The 21,009-nt window shown below is 65.8% G+C and overlaps 2 protein-coding genes across 3 annotated transcripts; both read left to right on the top strand.

Moving 5' to 3' along the window:
- Window positions 1–3,211: 3,211 nt before the first annotated feature.
- On the top strand, window positions 3,212–20,131 carry DUSP8 (dual specificity phosphatase 8). Of its 2 annotated transcripts, none has more exons than XM_049714018.1 (7): window positions 3,212–3,354; window positions 9,279–9,617; window positions 11,061–11,199; window positions 15,373–15,539; window positions 16,043–16,202; window positions 16,326–16,449; window positions 16,698–20,131. In XM_049714018.1, the coding sequence occupies exons 2-7, from the start codon at window positions 9,387–9,389 to the stop codon at window positions 17,740–17,742; spliced, it is 1,866 nt and encodes a 621-aa protein (XP_049569975.1). In that variant the 5' UTR covers window positions 3,212–3,354; window positions 9,279–9,386; the 3' UTR covers window positions 17,743–20,131. The 2 variants fall into 2 exon arrangements, with proteins under 2 accessions (XP_049569975.1, XP_049569976.1); XM_049714019.1 differs by lacking the exon at window positions 3,212–3,354 and adding an exon at window positions 3,407–3,521.
- LOC105748422 (uncharacterized) lies at window positions 18,774–20,131 on the top strand. The gene is given in 4 exon segments (XM_033402560.2): window positions 18,774–19,170; window positions 19,173–19,287; window positions 19,289–19,461; window positions 19,464–20,131. Coding segments are annotated over 4 exon segments (915 nt in total). The 3' UTR covers window positions 19,694–20,131.
- Window positions 20,132–21,009: the final 878 nt, after the last annotated feature.

The following is a 21,009-nucleotide window of genomic DNA, read 5'->3' as shown; positions in this document are numbered from 1 at the left end:
CGGCGGCCGCGATCACCTGCCCGGCTTGGACTTTGACCCGCCTGGCGCGGCGGCCCCAGCCGGAGGCCGGGCCCCGCTGGGGAGACGTAACCCCCGCGAGGCGTTCCTGCCCCTCCACAGCCGCGCCCCGCGGAGATGCTGGCTCCCCGCGCTGACCTGGGCGGGTCTGGGGGCGTGAGCGGCAGGGACCACCGCCCAGGCAAGGCGCCTAGACCGCTGGCCCTCCGCCTGGGCGGAGTAGGGGGTTGGGGGTGGCGAAGGGGGAAGGGATAGAGTCTAGCCCCGGGCTGCAGAGAACCCAGGGCCAGAGCCGGTGGCCTTGGAAGTCACTGTCCTCTCCAGAGTGGGTACCACTGCCCCATCGTTTTGCACGAGAAATGACCCTTAGGATTATAAAATAATCCTAGCCTGGGAACTCCCTGGGGGTCCAGTGGTTAGGACTCCGTGCTTTCACTGCCGAGAATGCAGGTTCAATCCCTGGTCGGCGGAACTAAGATCCCGCAAGACGCGAGGTGAAGCCAAAAAACTGAAATGAAATGAAATAAAATAATCCTGGCCCAAACACACTCCCCTGGCCAAGCACAGGAGGGGGAAGCTGCAGGCCACCGCCACCCCCCAGAAGGGACACTAGGACACCATCCCCTTCCCTCAGTTTACTGCTGCCTGCTCAGGCCTAGAGCCAGAAGCTGCCCCTGGGGCCACATGCAGGTGCTAACCACATCTGGGCCGGGAAAAAGAGCAGCCCACCTGGACGGCCCTCCCTTCTCCTCTCCACTGTGCTCGTCCTGGGCCTGGCCCCGGGACCAAGCCGAGCTGGGCATCCTCCCACCCCAGGCAACAGCTCCTCTATCCTCCCACTCCTGCGGGTCTCAGGGCCTTTGGGGGGGTCTGTCCATGCTTCCCCAAGGGCCTCAGTTACAGGCTCAGGCCACCAGGCCAGCTGGGGTGCTCAGCCTGAATCCTCCTACCCCCTCCCAGGACCCAGCCTCCTCCACTTTTCAGACATGGAGTGAGCCCAAAGGTAGCAAGGCCACTGCCACACCCCACACTCCATCGCGGACCTGACCTGGCCATGCATGGGGGTTGGGCATCTCCCTGAGCTCAGGTTCCACCTCCAGCCAGGGCTTCTCCCCTAGGCAGGACCTTCCTCCTTTGGGGCCCACCTGGGGCAGGGAAAGAGGAAGGACCTGATCCCAGCCGCAGCCCCACCCCCCCTCCACCCCCCACGGATGTTTGTTATTCCTACGTGCTGGCTCTGAGCCAGGAACACACTCTTCCCCCCACACACACACCCCCCATATACTCAAAGTTACCTGGGCACTCCTCAGGCTTGCAAAGGAGGGGCCCCAAGCACTCACTAAGCACCTACTGTGTGCAAAGCTCTGAGGCCAGAGATCCGGAGAACTGAGCATGGGAAAGCCGAGAGGCCCTCCAGAGCCCTACCCATCCCCCTCCTGCTGCCCTCTCCCAGTCCCACTCAGAGCTCTGGGGTCCTGAGTGCCCACCTGTCCCAGGACGGTGCAGGAAGCAGTCCCCTGCAACGTTTTTTGTGAACCTTCATTCAAACAGCCTCTCAGATCCCTCCCTCCATGGGAAGGGGCTGCACTCCCTGGGGGCCAAAGCCTCTCTTGGAGCCCTAGGGTGGCCCCCCGGGGACCTGCCATGGCTGGGGGTTCCAGGCTGGAGGAGGAACTGCCCTCGCTCTCCACCTGGTAGCCCTGGGGGAGGAGTTTTAGGAATGCTTAGGCCGTCTGGTCACATCTCCCCCCAAAAATAATTACCTTCAAAGACTCCCAGGGCTCCTTGGCTCCCTGGGCAGGGGTCTTTTCCCCTTTCCCAGAGCTAAGCCCCCAGTGTCCGACACAGGAGCTCAGTACACATTTGGCCCATCGTAGATGCATGATAGCATGTCCCCTTCCGCCTCACCCCCTCCCCCTCAGCTGCTCTGGCACCCGGCGGAGAGAAAAGGCCTTTCCAGCCTGGGGTGGTCCCTGCTGCACCAGGGCGCTTACTTGGCCTCCAGTCACTGTTTGCACGTCCCATCTTGGGGTGACCACCTGGACGCCCACCGGCTCCAGGGTATTTCCGCTCGACACTTGCCCAAGGTGTAATTACCTATGTTTGTTCCCGCTCTGGACAACCAGCGTCCAAGCGCCCAGTGGTTGTGTTCCAACCGCGGTCGGCTAGGGGCGGACCCTCAACTGCCTTTACGGAGCGGTGGGGGTCACACTGTCAGGTCGGGTCCCCTAGAGCGCTGCTTAGGGGCCACTTTTCACTGTAAGCGACAAAGTCTGGAGGTCATCGGTGGGGCTGGGGGAACAGCGCTGCACTGGGGACCGCCCCCCACGCACACCACAGTTCATGAGACATGTGACCTGAGGCAAACTTTCTCGCCTCTGAGCTTCTCATTTCCTCCCAAGTAAAATACAGACCCAGGTTCCCACCTCCAGGGGTCGTGGAGAGGGGAAGCGCGGATGCCGCAGGTAAAGCGCCGCGCAGGGCCGGGCTCGCAGTGCGCGCTCTTGCCGGGCCCCGGGCTAAGCAAGGCTCTCCCCGCGGCAGGCCCCGCACGAACAAAGGCTGCGGGGAGAGGAGGGGGCGCCGGCTCCGGCCAGGCCGGCGGGGAGAGAACCCTCGTGCTCGGAACCCGGACAACTGGACCCTCCGCGGGTGTGTGTGCGACGAGTCTTAGGGTCTCCGGGTGGGGCCGAGGGCTGGGACTGAGAGGTCTTCCAGGAGGTGGGGTCCCGGCGCGGGATCGGACACCGCGCGGCCCCTTTAAGAGCCGGTGCCGGGGTGAGGGGTGAGGGCAGAGGGCGCCGGGCGGCGGCGGTGAGCCTGGCCCCCCGCCCCCTGCTGCCGCCGCCTTTAATCTGCACCCGAAGCCCGGGCTCCGGCTGACGTCACCTGCCCCCGAGCCGTGCACGCTGATTGGCTGCAGGTGACGTCAGGGGCTTTTTTCGCTCGGCATGACCTCATCCCCGCCGGCGGCCCCGCCCTCCGCCCCGGGCCTGTCACTCGCATCTGAGCGCGGCGGCCGAGCCGGCTCCGCGGCCCCCCCGCCGGACGCCGGAGCCCGAGCCCGAGCCGGAGCCTCACCGGCCGCGCCCGCCGAGCCGCGGGGTGGGATGCGCGCCGCGAGCGCGCGTGCCCGCCCGCAGTGCGCGCGCCCGGGCCCGTGCGAGCGCTCCCCGCGGCGGCGGCGACGGCGGCGGCGGCGACGCGGCCCGCGCGCTCCCCCGGCCCCTGCCCCGGCTGCGCGGGCCCCCGCCGGGCCCATGGGCTGCGCGGCCGAGCGGGCGCTCTGAGCGCGGCGCGGGTCCCCGGGGCGGCCCGGAGGCGAGCGTGAACGAGGTGAGCGGGGGCGCCGGGCGCGGGGCGCGGGGACGCACGGGGCGCCGGCGGGGTGGGGGTTAACCGGCGCGCGGCCGGAGCGCCCTGCCCGGCCGGGGGGGCGCCGCGTAGGGAGCGCTCGGGGGGCTGCGCCGGGCGGGCACCCGAATGGAGGAGACCGTCTGGAGGTGCGCGGCGCCGGCCCGCGGGGCGCTGGCCCCCAACCCGGCTTGCGGGGACACCGCTGACCGGGCCGATAAGTCCTTCCCCCGCCTACCGCGGCGCCCAGCGGACCCCGGCCCGGCCCACACCCGGCCACCGCTTCGCCACCTTTCTCCGCGCAATTCCTTCTTTTTTTGGTGGGGGAGGGGCATGAATTAAGGACGAGGAGGACCATTGCGATCCAGCGTGGATCTGTACGAGCCTCTGCGCAAGCCCCAAACGCCCCCGGACGGCCCCCTGCTGGGGCCAGAATTGGAGAAGATCGTCCTTTCCCGGGCCGGGCTGGGAGATGCGGAGGCCTGGGCCATAGGAGCAGAGGGTCTTTGGCCGGTGGGAGCCTCAGGACAGAGGTCGTTCCGCGTCCGGCGGGGAAGGACTAGAGATCCATCTCCCCGGTCTGGCCAAGCTACCATGGGCTCCCCCACCTCGGGGTGCTCAGCTGGCCTCTGCGGAATAAAGGCCATCCGCCAGCCTGCTGCAGACGCGGCGGGGGCTGGGGGAGGGGCTGGCACTGCCAGGCTGAGTGCAACCGTTCTCGTTCAGCCTGTGCGCCCACCTTGGGGTGGGGGGTATGTAATAGTCTGGCCTGGAGGGGAGGGGGCAACAGTGCGCCCAGCCCCCACCAGGTCATCCCTTCTGGGAGAATTTGCCTTCTAATTTCCTGCTGCAAAAATGCACTGGCTTCTGCAAAGTGGAGCGCTGGGGCCTGGGCTCCGCAGTAATGAGGGGGCGGGGGTAGGCGGTTCCATAGGATGGAGGAGAGAGGTGACAGGATCTAGTGTGGCGTCTGCAGTTTTCTTGTGCAGCTTGTGGGGGGGGTGCTGGAGGCCAGGGGAGCGGTGTTCTTCCTGACCTGTGCCCCTGCTCCTGGGAGTCTGCGGAGGTCTGAGGGTCTGTGCACTCCCCGTCATCTCCCTGAGACCTTGCTCCCAGGGCAGCCCCGGAAATGAGTGTAGCATCCAGTGCCCCGTCCTGCTCAAGGAGGACAGATGTCCCATGTGTTCGCTCCTCAGATGGTTGATAAGCACCTGCCAGAGATGGCCAGATCATGTGACCAGGAGCTGGGAGTTCATCTTGAAGTCTGGCTGGAACACCTCCTGCTGTAGTCAGCCTAGGGCCCCAGAAGAGTTGCTGGGCAGGTTCTGGTCCCCTGCTGCCCACAGCCCTTGGGAAGGCTCCTGGGCCCCAGAGGCTGCCTCTGGGAAAAGCAGGTTCCATGCACAAAGATGCAGAAAGATGCCTAAAGTCACCTTCTGCTCCAGGACCCTTCCCAGCATCACCTCTCTTCTCAGGCTGAGACTGACCTTGGGGCCCAGAAGCTTCAACCAGGCAGAGAGCTCGGGGGACCATGGGCTGGGGGTGGAGGAAGCCAGAGAGTGTCTGCACATGTCCTAGATGTGCAGCTCATAGGGAAAGGAGAGGAAGGGGCCAAACCCACAGCAAGAGTGATGTGGGTCAGACTCTGACCATCGGGGCTGTATAGGCTGAGGCCGCCTCTGCCTGAACCCCTCGGGACAATGACGGGTAGATGCTGGCGCAGGTACTTAACATGGCGGGGGGTGTGGGGGGGAATGGTGACCCGCAGAAGTTTTGCAGATCAGTGGGGCTAAAACAAGCCAGGCAGGAACAGAGGAAACCTAGATTCGTAGGGTCCCGAGCCTGCCTTTCCAAGGACCCACACGCCATGCTAAGCCCTCCTATCCCAGTTCAGCCCCGATCCGCGGGAACTGAGCGGGTAGGGCCTCCACCCCACTGTCTCCCAAGTCCATAGCCTCCCCAGGACAGGCTGGCTCTGCTTGGCCTTGCCAAGCCCAACCGGGACAGATGAAGGCCAGCTTGGGTCCTGTGCCACTCACCCCAGAGAGCTGAGGGGGAGCAGAGAGTGGGGGCGAGAACATCTGGTAACATAAAGGGTCAAGCGAGCTGACCTGGTCTGTGCACGTGGGCCCCCTGCCGCTGGAAGGTCACCCCCTACCAGTCTCTCTCCTGGCCTTCTGAGTGTAGCAGTTTCTGCCTCCAAACCTTCCCCTGGGTCAGAGTGAGCTGACACCCAGCATCTTGGGTCCGTCCACCGTCAGCTCTTCCTGAGGCCTGCCTGTGTGACCAGGCTCCGCAAGGGCTGGAGATACACTGTGAGTGAGCTGCAGTCTCTGTTTGCCCGTCTCTGGGGGTCATGGATCCCTAGACGCTGAGCGCAAAGTCCTCTGGTGAAGATGCCCTTGATTGGGAGTTTCCTGGTCATGCATGTGCTCAGGGACATGGATGTGCCGCGTGGAGGATGTGGGAGCCCGTGTGAGGAGATGCGTTAGCTGCACCTGGGGTTCAGGCACCCTGGGACCTTGGGGCATTCAGCATACAGAATGTGAGAACGCACGCGTCCAGTGACCACATGAATGTGCACACGCACTGTCATGTGAATAATTGCACACAGAGCTGGGGTGGACTCGGGGAATGGGGTAAGTACCAGGCCCTGAGCTCAGCCAGTGTGCCGAGGGGCGTGTCCAGCCTGCATGCAGCACGGGGGCCAGGCAGCGCTGCGTCTATGTACCTGGCCTCGGGGAGCCCGGGTACTGCCTGCGGCCTCCTAGGCCATGCCCAGCCAGGGCGGGGGGGGGGGGGGGGGGAGGGGCCTCCTTCTGCTGTTGGGCTAGGAACTGCTGTCTCCCTGGCCCTGGGCCCGCTGATAGGGGTGTGTGGGGCTGTGCCTCCCTCACACCTGGCCCAGGCTCTGGGTGCTCTCTCCCCAGGGAAGGGGTCTCGCTGAGCCTGGGGTGGGTCTTAAAAGCGGGGAGGCCCAGGCCCTACCATGTCTGTTGCCTCTGTGCCCACCTGGCCTATTCTAGCCCCACTGCTCTGCTCAAGGCTGCCCTGAGCGTCTCCACCCCTCCCACCCTGCTGCCCAGCTCCAGGCCCTGATCCGTGTGTTGCACCTCAGGAGGTGACGGGTCTACGCCGCAGGAGCTCCAGGTCCGAGGAGGCCCTGTGGGTGCGGGTGCCCACCCAGGAGGCCAGCTCGGTGTATGTCTCTCAAAGGAGGGGTGCTCTGGCCAGACCTTGGTCTTTCAGAGAAGGCCTCCCAGGGGTGGGAGGGAGGGAGCCTGTGCACGTGGCTGCTGGAAGGTGAGGAAGGTTAGGACCCGGTGGAGCAGGATGGAGAGGGGCTGGCCTGGCTGGGGTGGTCCAGGCCCAGCTACTGGGCACCTGCAGGGTGGAGCGGGGTGGGAGCCAGGGAACGAGGAGGGGACCTGGCTCTGCAGAGCGAGCTGCTCCGAGCTGCTGCCGCAGGAGCAGCGGTTGCCTGGCACCTCTGCTGTTGCCATGGAGACGACGGAGGTGCCAACTTGCTAATGAGTCCCCCTCGGCTGCAAATAACAATACTACACTGGTTAATAGGGCCGAGCCGGAGGCTTCCTTGGGAGGCGGCGGCCGGGCGGGGACCAGGTACCGGGCCTGGGATCAAGCTGACCCCCCCTCCAGCTCTGCCCCCACTCTCCTCCCTGGGTCTCCAACCTCACCTCCCTGCCCCTCCTCTAGCCTCCTTTCCCATCTGTGGAGTAGGCAACTCTCCACGTCCCTCCGGTCATTTAAGGACCAGAGGGCGGGAGGCGCGCAGGCTGGCCACGGGGAGAGCGAAGGCCTCTCCCCTCCCTCCCCCTCCCTTGTCCCCCGCACCAGAGTTCCATTTGGCTTCTGTCGTTTTCGGTGGGAGGTAGCCCACCCCCAACTAACCCATGAGGATAGGACCCTCTGGCCCACGGTGTCCCCAGCCCACTGCATCCCTGTCAGGGTCCTGGGCCTCTGAACTGGGCTGTGGTCCACATCAAAGGGTGGGAGGCTCTGCTCAGGCCTGCAGGAGCAGCGTGTAAAGGGGACCTGGTGGCCACGGCCTGCCACAGCCTTGACAAGGTTCAGGTTAGCACTCAGGAAAAGCGTCTCAGAACAGCTCAGACAGGAATCGAATTGGGGACCCCTTGGCACACAGGCAGGGACCCCCTTAGTAGGCAGGCCCTGTGGCTGTTGAACTTGCTTGGCGTGGCCTTCAGGAGGGCAGCAGCCCCAGCTACACCCCCAGGCCTTGCCCCGCAGTTGAACTGGAGTGCCTGAGGAGTGGGGTGTCTGTGAACGGGACCCCAAGGCCCCAGCACTGTCCAGGGCCATCCTGGCAACCCCCTTGTCAGCAGCTCCGGTGGCCCAGCCTGGGGCTGCCCACACCACGCGGGCCTGGTCCCCACCTGCCTTGCACCTCTGTGACCTCCGCCATCCCCCTCCCCAGCCTAGGAGCTCGGCCCGAGGGGGTGGTCCAGAGATGGTGGCAGCTGTCCCCAGTGTCATCAGCGCTGTTTGAAAGGTGACGAGTGTCCTCAGGTGCCGCACCCCAACGCTCTCTGCAGCTACAGGCTGGGGGCTTGCAGAGGGGGTTCCCTCTCTGTGGTCCCTGGAGGGAGCATCTGTCTCCCGGCCTCCCCCACCCCCAAGATGGCTGGGGATGTGGCAGAGGGAAGACCCTGAGTGAATGGCAGCCGTGGACGCCCCGGGTTCTGTCCAGTCTCATTAATCGGGTTGATCCCACCCCTTCCCTGAGCCTCAGTTTCCGCAGTTTTAAAGCAAACTCATCGTCCTGATGCTGCATGCCTCCGGGGGGCGCTCTGAGGCTTGGGGGTGCCTAGAGAAAGGCCAGGCCTGGCAGGTAGGACGGGGGTGGCAGAGCCTTGGCACAAATTGTGGGAGGGGCCTTCCGCCCAGGCTCTGGAGCCCCCGTGTGCCCACCCACCTCCTGCTCCCTCTGGGCGCCCCTGAGCAGGGGGTCCTACATGCGGGTCACCCACACTGACCTTTGTGCTCGGGTGCCCCCCACCACACCCCATCCTTGGACCTACTGGTCCCCAAAAGGGGCCCGCTAGACCCCCGGCCATTGCTGTGCCTGGGGTGTCCCGCTGCACTGTCACCCCTGCAGGAGGAGGACGCTGGCCCATGGCATGCCTAAACCTTGGCCTGCAGAACTCCACGCCTGAACCCCCTCCAGCGCCCCGCCCTGGCTTCTGCCTCCATCACCTGGTGGAGGCAGCCCCTCCCCCCCGCCATCCAGATTATCAGCTTATGCAGCGATTGGGCTGCAGGGGCTGGAGACGGAGGGTGTGCCACGGACAGACGGGAGGGCTTGGCAGTGGGGGAGGGTGGGGGCATGTTCCGGACCCTGCCTTGCCCTGGGTGCGGGGAAGTGGGAAGATGTGGAGGCCGGATTGGGGAGAGGTCTGCATCCCAGGGGTGGGATGACAGGAGATGCAGGGGCAGAATGAGGTGTTCTGGAATGAGTGAGGGTCCGTGGACCCAAGGGCCCAGGAGAGGGGCCCTCAGGCCTCGTCCTGCCTTTCCAGCCCAGCCTGAGCCCCGAGGCCCTTCCCTCCGTGAGCCCCCACTTGCCTTGCCGTGTCCTGCTGCGAGGCTGGCGCCGTGACCGGGAGGGTGCAGCAGTGGACGGGCCACTCCCGAGCACCCTTCCATGGGTCACAGACTCCCCGAGTCCAGCCCAGAGGGGTCAGGGAGCTCGACCTGCACAGAGGAGCCAGAGGAGCCAGAGGGAGGGAGGGCCCCACGGGCATACGTCAGGCCCAAACGCGCCGGTGCCCCTGGATCAGTGCCACCGCCAGCCCCTCGGAGGCCGGCCCTGCCGATGCCCACCCCCGGGGCCTGCAGCGCCTCTCACAGTCTGCCTGTCCTTACAGGTCTGGCGCCATGCCCAGGCACTCGGAGCCCTAGGCCACACCCGGGCAGTGGGAGCGGCCCCTGCTCACTCCCGGGCTCACCCCCTCCCCACTGCCCACTGCCACGCCATGGCCGGGGACCGGCTCCCTCGGAAGGTGATGGATGCCAAGAAGCTGGCCAGCCTGCTGCGGGGTGGGCCCGGGGGCCCACTGGTCATTGACAGCCGCTCCTTCGTGGAGTACAACAGCTGGCACGTGCTCAGCTCCGTCAACATCTGCTGCTCCAAGCTGGTGAAGCGGCGACTGCAGCAGGGCAAGGTGACCATCGCGGAGCTGATCCAGCCCACCTGTCGCAGCCAGGTACCGCCTCGTGCCCGCCCATCCCCTCCAGGGTCCTCCGGGGGCCTGGGCTGGGGCAGCTCCCCTTCCTCTGCCTTCGAACCTAACCTGGGCTCCTAAGGGTTGGAATCTGAGCCGTTGCAGAGCAGTTCCCCGCTCCCTCTTAGGGCTACAAGAAGGCCCCTCCCCCCTCCGCTGACAGGTTCAACACCCGTCCCCCCTTCCTTCCCTCCCAGAGCCACTGACCCCGTCTGGGTCCCCACTCGGCCCGCACTCTGATGGCTGTGTGGACTTGGAAGAGGACGGGCCTGGTGGCCGAGGGTCTCACGCAGACAGCTCATGTCCCCAGCCCCCCGTTCTTTCCCCTCCGGAGTCTTGAGGACCCGGAATTCTCTCTGTGGCCCCCAAGAATGTCTCAGGTCACCTGCAGAGAACAATCCTGTCTCTATTCCCAAGGAGTGTTGAGTCCGCACTGGGGAGGGACCGGGACTGCTGGGCCGTGACCTGGGAAGGCAGTGGCACCTCCAGTGGGGGAGGGGTGGCCCGCCAGGCAGCCCAGAGCCTGAGGGAGGGGTCTTGGTCTCAGGCCCTGCCCCGTGCAGAGCTGGGATGTGAGAGGACCCAGATGGGAGTCCCCCCACCCCAAGGGCAGAACCGGCTCCCTATGGCTACCGTGAGGGGAATCCAGTGATTAATAACCCCTAGCGAGGTCTCCCGGCCAGGACGCTCTCCCATTGGCTGCCGGTGACATCATCTGGCCCAGGGTTGGCAGCTCAGCTGGCTTAAGGGCTGAGCGTGCTTGGGGGGCGGGGCATCAGCTGCCGTCTGAGCGGGAGCTGCTCCACATCTGGGCCCCGGTGGCATCCGAGGGGCGGGGGCAGCCGGAACCCCCGCTTCCTGCTGCTGCTGCCTGGATCACTGGGGGGAGGGGTCTTGCCGCAGCCCTCAGTTTCCCCATCACTGGCCGGGGAGGAAAGGAGATCCCAGACCCAAAGACCCCCCCCCACTTAAGAACCCCCGAAGTGTGCCTCCCGGGTCCCTGAGGAAGAGTTGATTTCCCTCAGCCTCCCTGGGAGCCAGCAGCCCCGGCCTCCCTGTGCGCCTGCCACCTGGCCCCTGTGTGCACCTGCCGGGAGCCCCACTGCCTTCCCCGTGTCTCCTCCACGCGGGCCTGGCCCACAGTGTCTGTCACCTTCACTCGTGTGAGTGCGCGCACCGGGCTCGGCCACGTCGGGGATGCGTGTCCCCCTGGCCCTCCCCGCTCCGAGGGTCTGCCCGTGTGGCTGTGGGCATTTACACCTGTCCAGGTGTGAACTGTGGCTGGGTGCCTGCCCCCACTCCCCTTGGGGCACCCAAGCGGCAGCCCCTCCCTTCCATCCCCCGACCAGCGGCAGCAGTGGCAGCAGGGGGTGGGGCAGCTGGCAGGTGCCCGGCCACCCTGACCTCTGCCCTCTTGGCCCCCAGGTGGAGGCCACGGAGCCGCAGGACGTGGTGGTCTATGACCAGAGCACAAGGGACGCCAGCGTGCTGGCCGCAGACAGCTTCCTCTCCATCCTGCTCAGCAAGCTGGACGGCTGCTTCGACAGCGTGGCCATCCTCACAGGTGCGTCTGGAGGCCTCTCTCCCCGCCGCCGGCAGCTTGGCGGGGGCGGGGGGCCGTCTGTCTCAGGAGTCATGTTCTGGCTCTGCCTCTGCTCTCCTCTCTGAGCCCGGAGACCAGTGTGTGCTGCGGCAGTGGGGGCCTGGTGGGGATGAACCTCCGTAGCTCTGGAGTTCTCAGGGGCTCCAGGGACCCCTCCTCTGGGCCACCACACTTCAGAGCCCCCTCCAGCACAGGCCCATCCCCACCACCAGCAGGTGAAGAGGGGGACAGGAGGGAACCCCCGACACAGGCCTGGGGCAGGGGAGATGGGGGAGGAATCTAGGCCAAGACCCGGTCTGCCTTGGAAACCACCCCCACCCCGCCACACACACACACACACGCACACGCACACACGGCACTGAGCCAGAACTTGTCCCACACGGGGGGGGGGGGGGGTCCCCTGAACACTCCAGCTGGCACAGGTGGCCTCACAACAGCCTGCTTGATCATGACTGCTGTCTGGTGGGCGAGTGGAAGTCCCCACAGGGCTTCCCATTCCCCAGAAGCAGCCTGGCCAGCCCCCCATACACACACGCACGCATGCAGGCTGCACTGTGGTTCTTACCCACTCCTTCCTCCTGTAGGCAGTGGCTAACATACTTCTGCAGAATCCACCCCCTGCCCAGGTGGCCCAGGGCCTGTCCCAGGGGCATGTGGCCTCCCTGCCTGGGTGCCCCTGGCCTCTGGTTGCCCAGGGCCATAGCAGGCGGGGGGGGGGGGGCACGCTGGCGTCACCCCCACCACCACACAGCTGGTGGGATGCTTCGGTTCATTCGGCACACCTGCCCTGAGCATCTACTGAGCACAGACGGGGGTGCTGGTCGGTGGGCACGGGAGAGGGGCGGCTGCAGGCGGGCTCCATCAGCTGCAGGAGCCAGGCAGCTCTGGGCAGACCTCTCAGAGGAGGGGCTGCACGAGTGCATGCTGCCCTCTACACGTGCGTCGTGTCCAGGACGGAGGGCTCTGCATGGCCGGCTCTGCGAGGTCAGAGGGTGTCTGCACCTGGCTCTGTGTGTGTGCGTGCGCGTGTGTGCGTGTGTGTGTGTGCGTGTGCGTGCGTGTGTGTGTGCGTGCGTGTGTGTGCACGTGTGTGCGTGTGCGTGCGTGTGTGCGTGTGTGTGTGAACTCTGGGAACCAGAAGCCACAGAAATGCAGATCCTCTGATTTAGCCGCTGGGCTCGGTTTGGGGACCAAGCAGGGGGGCAGTTTTACAGGGGTCCTGGGCAGAACGGGAACCCTCCCAGGGCCCAGATGGGAGCCCCTGTGTGTGTGTGTGGACGCACGTGTGTCCCAGCCAGAAGTGACAACCAGAGGCCCTTCTGGGAGTCTGAGAAGAGGGTACTGGAGCAGCGCCCTCCCTTACCCCTGGGCTGTCCAGGGAAAGCCCAGAGCCTCTCATGGTCTGTCTCCCTGGGGGGCTGAGGGGGGTCACCTGGGACCCGGCCGTGCCCCACCTGGCTCACTCAGCCTTAGGAAGCACTGCCTCACCCTGCAGGGTTAGCGTATTCGCTCCCATTTCTCTGAGGGCCAAGCCAGGGAGAAGCCGTGACCCCCCACCATATGGGGAAGGCTCACAGTGACGCCAAATCAGGACCCGAACTTGGGGACGGCCTCCTGGCCTGGCCCACGGTGCCCACCTGAACCAGTGAGAACGGCAGGCCAAGGCTGAGGGGGTTAGAGCGATGCTGCCCGCCCACAAAGGGGAAGTGAGTCTCTTCTCGGGGATCACCAGCACCGCAGAAGCCAGAAGGGAGGACCAGGCCCCCTCCGTGGGTGGGGCACAGCCAGAGAGAAGGCAGCTCCAGGACATCGAGGTTTGCTGGAGAGGGCCGTGGGGGCGGGCCGTGCCGGGGTCCAGGACCGGCTGCCGTGACCGCTGCCGCGCCCCTCCCCCCACAGCTGCTCCGCTGGTGACGTCCGGTGGGGGCGGGCATGGGAAAGGGAGCCTAGCCCTTTAAGCGGCGGGCGGTCCTGCCCAAGCCGGCTGCGCCCCGGTGCGCGTCCCTGCGGAATGCGGGCTGGTGATGTCGCCGCAGGCGGCTCAGCCCGCGCGCGTCGCCCTCGCACCCTGGTCGGAGACGGCGGAGGGAGCAGCCCCTGAGCGGAGGGTGGGTGCGGCCCCAGCCTGGGACCGCGGCGGGGCGGTGGGGGCTCCCGGGCGCGCCGCCCCGGTCCGAGCAGGAGCGCGTGGTGGAAGAGGCGGGTGGGGCCGGGAGTCCTCCCAGGACGTGCACTTTTGTGCGGGTTCGGGGTTTCACTGTGAAGCCTGGGAGCTGCGTGTGGCTTCCCCTGACCTGCAAGGCAGAGAGAGCAGGGGGTTGGGGGGGGTCCCTCCGGAAGGAAGGTGCCCTGGAGAGCCCTCGGCGAGGCCCTGAGAGTCCGGGCCGGGGTGGGGGTGGGGGACCTGCAGAGGGTCCAGGGCTGCTGGCACCCTCCCTTGTCACCCATCCCCAGAACCTGGGGTGGCCCTGAAATCGCGGAAGGACTGCAGTCTCAGGCCCTACCAGACCTGGTGTCTACAGCGGGTTTGTAGGGGGCACCCCAAGCTGCCTGGCTCTTCCTGGAGGGGGTTCCTGGGGGTTCCAGGAATTGCAGCAAAGGCTGGCAGGTCTCTGCACCTGCCTTGAGACTCTCTTTAGGTGGGAGGTTCCTGATGGAATTCCCCCACCTCCATACTTGTCTGTCTTTGACGCTGAGAGAGCAGAGAGTAGGGGAACCGGGGCAGAGGAGTCTTGGGAGAGACGGTGCAGACCCTGCCCGTCCGCAGTGGGCGCTCTCCTCCAGCAGGAGTATCCAAGGGGCCCCTGGCTCTGGACTGTGAGTTGGGGCCCACCCTGGCACCCAGCTAAGCCCACCTCCCCTCCTGGGGACCTGAGAGCCACGGCATTGTCAGTCACCTGCCTCTCCCTGTCCAGCCAGCAGGTTTCTGAGGAAGGGACCCCTTTCCCTCCAAGGCTTATACCTCCACACCCCTAGGCTGGAGGTCCCCCACCTCTGTGGCCCCCCCAAGGTCAAGGCTTTGTTGGGGGCACAGGGAGTGCACACGTCAGGCATTCTAGTTGGGCACCGAGCTGGACCGGGGCGAAGGCTGAGGCCACCAGGCATCTCTGTCCTCCGGAATCAGCCAGGTCTCTGGCACCAGCTGTGTCTGTGGGGCAGGGCAGGAAAGCACAGGGCACCTGCCTGGCTCCCCTGCCTCCTCCGCGGGATGGGGTAGGCCTTGGCCCAGTGGTTTCTTGGTCCTCTTCCCTGAGCCTCATAACAATGCCTGGCGCGCACAGGACCAGGACACTGAGGCCCGCGGTCACTCGCAGAGTCAGACGTGTGCCCGTGGGCCCCCCTCAGCCCTTTCTGGCCAGCGGAGGGTCTCCCTCCACCAATCTGGCCCAGCGCACACGTGCGGGAAAGGCGGCAGGACACATGCCAGCCACGTGTATAGCGCGTGGCCTGCGCGCTGCCGGTCCCCAGCGTTCCCAGCTCTCAGCCCAGCCTCTGCTCCTCCGTAGTCCCCTGCTGGGTGGAATGGAGCCGTAACCTGAGCGCAGATGCCCCTGCTGGCTGTGCCAGCTCCAGTGGGTGATGTCATGCCCAGGGTGGGGGGGCAGGCTGGCCCTCAGAAGCCCTTGCCTCCCGGTCCTGGCATCCAAGCCTGGCCCGGGGCTCCTGGCCAATTGGAGGCAGGGAGGGATTGCATCAGCCCAGGGGGAGAGGCAGGAAGGCCCAGCCTGGCCCAGGCCACAGTGTGAAGGGGCTGGTGATACCCCTGCAGGAAGACCCCCGTGGCCTCTGAGCCCGCCCCTCTGTGGGCCCTGCACGTGCAGGGCCCATCATTTTTATGGGCCCTGACTTTTATGGGCATCACAGCGGCGTCCTCAGCGAGGCCAGCCCCTGATTAGTGTGAGGAGGAATTAGCGCAGAGGCAGGTGATGTAAATGTGCCGGCCCACGCCCCCGCTGCAATGAGAATGGCCTTCCAGTACCAGCACGGAGACCAGGTGCTCAGGCCAGAGGCTCGCCGATTGGGCTGGGCGTCCGGGTGGGTGTGGCTGAGCCGCGGTGGTGGGTGGGTGGCCTGGCTCCCCTGCCCCAGCCGGCCCACCCCGTGACGCATGTCTCTCCGCTTCTCCTCCTGCAGGGGGCTTTGCCACCTTCTCCTCCTGCTTCCCCGGCCTCTGTGAGGGCAAGCCTGCTGCCCTGCTGCCCATGAGCCTCTCCCAGCCCTGCCTGCCCGTGCCCAGCGTGGGCCTGACCCGCATCCTGCCTCACCTCTACCTGGGCTCCCAGAAGGATGTCCTGAACAAGGTGCGTGCACCGCCGGAGTCCGAAGCAGCTCCTAGGCTGGTCTGGGGGAATGACGGATGCACACAGGTGTGGGGGAAGCACGGGTTGGGGGCGCGGGAGGACCCAAGGGGGCCTGGCAGGACCAGAGCAGGGCTCGGGCAGGGCCTGGCCAGGCTGGGTGGAGAGGCAACTCCCTGCCCCTTTGGCAGTGCAGCCCACATGCCAAACTGCTGATGTCACTGGGCCCCTGGCCAGCCCTGAAAGAACCCCGTGTTTTAAAAATGGTGACGAGGGAAGAGGGTAAAGCCACCGCCCAGGCAGCCCAGCCATAAAATTCCTGGGAGCCTACGGCAGGCCAGGCCACAGGTGGGGCTCTCAGGGCCCGCCAGCCTCCTCACCACCCCCTCCCCAACTCTCCCCTCCTCCCCGCATGGGGCCTGCAGGCTCCCACCACAAGAGCATCCCAGCTTTCGGGCCTCCTGCCCAGCCGCACCCCCTTGCAACCTGTTCTCCCACCCTCCCAGGACCTGATGACCCAAAACGGAATAAGCTACGTCCTCAACGCCAGCAACTCCTGCCCCAAGCCTGACTTCATCTGTGAGAGCCGCTTCCTGCGCATTCCCATCAATGACAACTACTGTGAAAAGCTGCTGCCCTGGCTGGACAAGTCCATCGAGTTCATCGGTGAGGTGGACAGCACCCTCCTGCCCAGTCCCGGGGGAGGGCTGGAAGCAGGGGGCCAGGGGTCCTGAACCTGGGGTCGGGGAGGACTGCAGCCCCAGCCCTCACCTGGCCCCCCGCCCTCAGATAAAGCCAAGCTGTCCAGCTGCCAGGTCATCGTCCACTGTCTGGCCGGCATCTCCCGCTCCGCTACCATCGCCATCGCTTACATCATGAAGACCATGGGCATGTCCTCCGACGACGCCTACAGGTAGCCCCTCCTTCCCGCCTGGGCCTGGCCCCTCCCCTCTCGACCACTAGCCACTGGATGGGCCCAGCAGTGAAGGGCACCCCCCTTTGGCTGCCCCAGCTGCAGATGGGGGCCTGAGCCTAGCCCTGGCACACTTGGGTCTGCACGTCAGCTCTGTGCCCCGGAGTGGGCAGTGGGGGCAGGGGAGAGTCAGGTGGGCAGCCTGGCCTGGCGGGAGCCCCACCCCCACTGAGCGGCTCTCACCCCAGGTTCGTGAAGGACCGTCGCCCGTCCATTTCGCCCAACTTCAATTTCCTGGGCCAGCTGCTGGAGTACGAACGCAGCCTGAAGCTGCTGGCCGCCCTGCAGGGCGACGGGGCATCCCACCCTGGGACCCCAGAGCCCCTCCCGGGCCCTGCCGCCCCACTGCCGCCGCTGCCACCACCTACCTCAGAGAGTGCTGCCACCGCGAGCGCAGCGGCCATCACCACCAGGGAGGGCGCACAGGTGGGGGGTGGGGAGACCCCCACCCCCGCCCCCGCCCCGGCCACCAGCGCGCTGCAGCAGGGCCTGCGTGGCCTGCACCTCTCCTCTGACCGCCTCCAGGACACCAACCGCCTCAAGCGCTCCTTCTCGCTGGACATCAAGTCGGCCTACGCGCCGAGCCGGCAGCCCGAAGACCCCGGGCCCCCCGACCCCGGGGAGGCCTCCAAACTCTGCAAACTGGACAGCCCATCGGGGGGCGTGCTGAGCCTGCCCTCCCCCAGCCCCGACAGCCCGGACGCGCCGCCTGAGCCACGCCCCAGGCTCCGCCGGCGGCCCCGGCCCCTGGCCGGCTCCCCGGCGCCCGGCCTCGGCCTGAACTTCGGTGACGCCGCCCGGCAGACTCCGCGGCTCGGCCTCTCGGCCCTGTCGGCGCCCGGGCTGCCCGGCCCTAGCCAGCCGGCCGGCCCTGGCGGCTGGGCGCCACCGCTCGACTCCCCGGGCACACCGTCCCCCGACGGGCCCTGGTGCTGCAGCCCCGAGGGCGCGCAGGGCGCGGGCGGTGCGCGGTTCGCACCCTTCGGCCGGGCCAGCGGGCCGGGCGCGGGAGGCGGCGACCTGCGGCGGCGGGAGACGGCGAGGCCCGAGGCCCGGGACGCGAGGACCGGCTGGCCCGACGAGCCGGCCCCGGAGACACAGTTCAAGCGCCGCAGCTGCCAGATGGAGTTTGAGGAGGGCATGGTGGAGGGGCGCGCGCGCGGCGAGGAACGGGCCGCCCTGGGCAAGCAGGCCAGCTTCTCGGGCAGTGCGGAGGTCATCGAGGTGTCCTGACCGCGGCCGGGAGCGGCCCCTCCGCGGGGACCCGGCGCCCCCAGCCCTTCCGCTGCCCTCCCTCGGCTGGGCCCGCTATAAATACATATTATATATAATGCAATGAAAGGTAAATGGTTTTACTGCGATTTTTATCGAGAAGTAAATATTTCCATTTTTTATTTATTTAAGCTGTTCATTCTGGCAATGACTTGGCAACAGTGCGGGCGGTCCTCGGAGCTCTATTTTTACTGTCTGGTATTTAAACTGAAGCCCACGTTTCTAAGCAATATGAGGCCACCTTCAGTTGCAAGCTGGGGTGCCAGGCCTGGGGTTCCCCCCTCCCCCCTCCCCCAGGAAACACTGCTGACCGTTGCAAAGAGGCTGCTGAGCTTTCGTGCACTTTTTACATAAGGGGAAAAAAAGATGAAAAAACCTTTGCCACAAACTGAGCCGCAGAACCTCCCTGCCCCTCCCCCGCCCCACGACCTCCTCTCCTCCCTCTTCCTTCTCTGCTCCTTTCTGGGCACTTCACCAAAGCCATAGGTGGGAGGAGGTGTCCCGGGAGCGGAGGAGGCACCGCCAGCCCCCCGGCCACCTCCAGGCGCCAGGTCTCGGTGCCCTAGAGGGCACCCCCACCGCCCATGCCCCCGGGCCCGTTGCCTGGCAGGTGTTGGGGGCCCAGGGTGTTCAGAGGACTGGGGTCTGGAAGAGGGGAAGAGCGCGGTGAAGGGGGCTCCCGAGTGTCAGATGACATGGGTCCACAGGGCAGGGATGCAGGTGGAATGCCCCCACCCCTGCCCGAGGGGAGGCTGCTGCCCTCTCCTCCGCTTTGGGGGTGCCCCCTAGCGCCAGCTGCCAGTGGGAGAGCCAGCAGGAGGGGGAGCTTGGCCCCTGGGGGGTGGCAGGCTGGAGGAGCTGGGCCGCCAGTGCTGGCTCGGCTGGTCAGAGGGGGCAGATAGATTTAGGGGCTTGTTCTGCAGGTGGAGGTCCCTCCAGGAGGAGTGGCTGCCTTGCAGAGGGAGGGGGCAGTCAGCGCCTGGCAGACCCTTATGCCTCCGGGGGTGGGGGCCTTAGCCTGGGAGGGCCGCCTCCACGTAAATATCCCTGATGTGAGCAGATGCAGGAGGTGTCCCCCACGTCTGCCCAACCTCCATAGGGGCCTCGGAGGAGAGAGACCCCTGTACACCCCTCTCCTCTCCTCTGAAGCCTCCCCGGTATCTTCAAGGTGACATGCCAGTCCCTACTCCCAGGTGGCTTTTTGACCCAGGTGGGCCAGCCTGGGGGTGAGGGCAGGAGCAAAGCCCCAGCTACCCCTCCTCGGTCAGTGGGACCCAAGGCTTTGGGAGGCAGGAGTGGGTGTCCCCCAACCTTCAGATGTCCTAGAGTGTCCAGGAGTGGGGGCTGGTCACCTTGGGGAGAGGCCAGGGGCTTGGCAGAAGGGGTGGCCTGGGCAGGACTGAGTCCTCAGGCAGGCGTTGCGGGGCGGGGGGGGGGGGGGGGCGTGCCTGCCCCCAGCTGCCCTCTAGCTGTTTCTTCTACTTGTTCTTCTTTTGACCCCCGCCTTATGTCCCGTCATCCCCCCTTTGAACAAAATTTCTGTTCCTGTTCCCTGTGTCCCCACCCCGTCCCCCAAGAGCATAAGCTATCATTGTTGTATTTGCAATCTATGGACTAGAGGTTTAACTATTTATTACTATTGGTTAATTATTATTATTATTATTGATCATGTAAATTTGCCTCCTGTCTATCGCGTTGTGTTCCTGAGGTGACCCCGGGTGTGGAGGATGCACTGGTCCCCACTCCGCGCCCTACCCCTAAGCTGTCCAGGAGACAGTGCTCAGGGCCGCTGGTTGGGCCCCACCACCCTGGGAGCGGGTCCCACGGCCCGTTCTCCCCGCCCTCCGTCCTTGTCCAGGGCTGGAGCCGCTGTGGCTTCTGTCCTGGGGCGCATGGGGGCTGTTGCTCATGAGACGCTGGTCGAAGTGAGCAGCTGTGATGAGAGAAGGTCCCGTCTCGGCCGCCCCCTGCCCCCCGTGCTGGCGGCACTGGGCACCGGGCAAGAGCCCCTCCCTGGTCACTTCCACCCACTGTCCCAGGCAGGGAGGGGAGGGGGCAGGGCCCCAGCTCTCTCCAAGTCTCTCTTGGCCCTCCCACCCCTCCTGCCGGCCCAGTGCCCCGGCATCAGGGGTCCCCCAGAATGGACCCGGCCCCCTCCTATTATTTGCTGGAAAGTCCAGCAGAGGAGAGGTGGCAGGTCCCCCCGCATGGCTCCCGGTCCCTCTGGACGGGGCTGCCCCACCTCAGAACCCCTTCCCAGCGCGGCCGCTCTCTCATCCCTGTCCTGTCCCCTTCTTTTGTATTTGGAAACGACGTGTTGTAATAAATCCTGAGATGGATGTTTTCTCCACGCCTCCGGCTGCCTCCTTCTTTGGGCTGGTGGGCGGTGGTGTAGAGGGGCTTCCTGGGGCCAGGAGGCTGGGGTGTGGGGCCTGGAGAGTCAGACTGCCCCCGACTCACTGCTCAGAGCCCCGAACCCAGAACCCAGTGGGCCTGCTGTGGCGGAGGGGCAGGTGTACGATGTAGCGCAGCCTTTTTTGCTGTTTCAGGCTACTGACAATTTAAATAACTTAGAACCGTATAAAATGGAGGCTCAGTTTTCCCCTCAGCTGCCCCCACCCCACTCTCCAGAAATAACCACAGCTCCCTGCACACCTCCGTGTGTGTGCACGCGTGAGCAGCGTGTGGGTACACGCACGTACGTACCACACCACAGCTTGCCTTCCCAACAGAAATGGGGGTCTAGCTATACAGAGTGTCTACAACTGGCTTTTACGCTGTTGTTTAAATTACTCGTTGAAGGTTCAAGGCCCAAAGGCACACAAGGGTACCTGGTGGGAAGTACTGGTGTGTGTCCCCAGCCACCGGCTTCCTCTCCCTGGCACCAGCGCCCCCCTGCAGGCCTCCCTCCCTCACTGCCAGGGCTGCAGAGACTGCAGTGTCAGTGCGGCGGGGCTGAGGCTCCCCGGCCCACGTGTGTTTACAGCTGCAGCTCTGAGCGTCCGTGCCGTGCTCTCATGGGACACATTGTAGACCTGACTCCTCTGGGCCATTCCAAAGTGTGCCCGGCCGTTACTGTAACGACGGCTCTGACACGCTGAGCGCTAGCTCTGTGCCAGGTGCCACTCTCAGCATTTCCGGGGACCCTCACCTCCCAAGTCTCTGGGCAGCCTCCCCAGCAGGTCTGTGCCCTCAGCCCCAGCGTCCTCTGGCTAATGCAGTGCAACC

This window comes from Orcinus orca, chromosome 8 (genome assembly GCF_937001465.1).
Source record: "Orcinus orca chromosome 8, mOrcOrc1.1, whole genome shotgun sequence".
NCBI classification, from domain to species: Eukaryota; Metazoa; Chordata; class Mammalia; order Artiodactyla; family Delphinidae; genus Orcinus; species Orcinus orca.
Note: the sequence above shows the minus strand (reverse complement) of the source record. Positions and strands in the feature narration are given on the sequence as shown.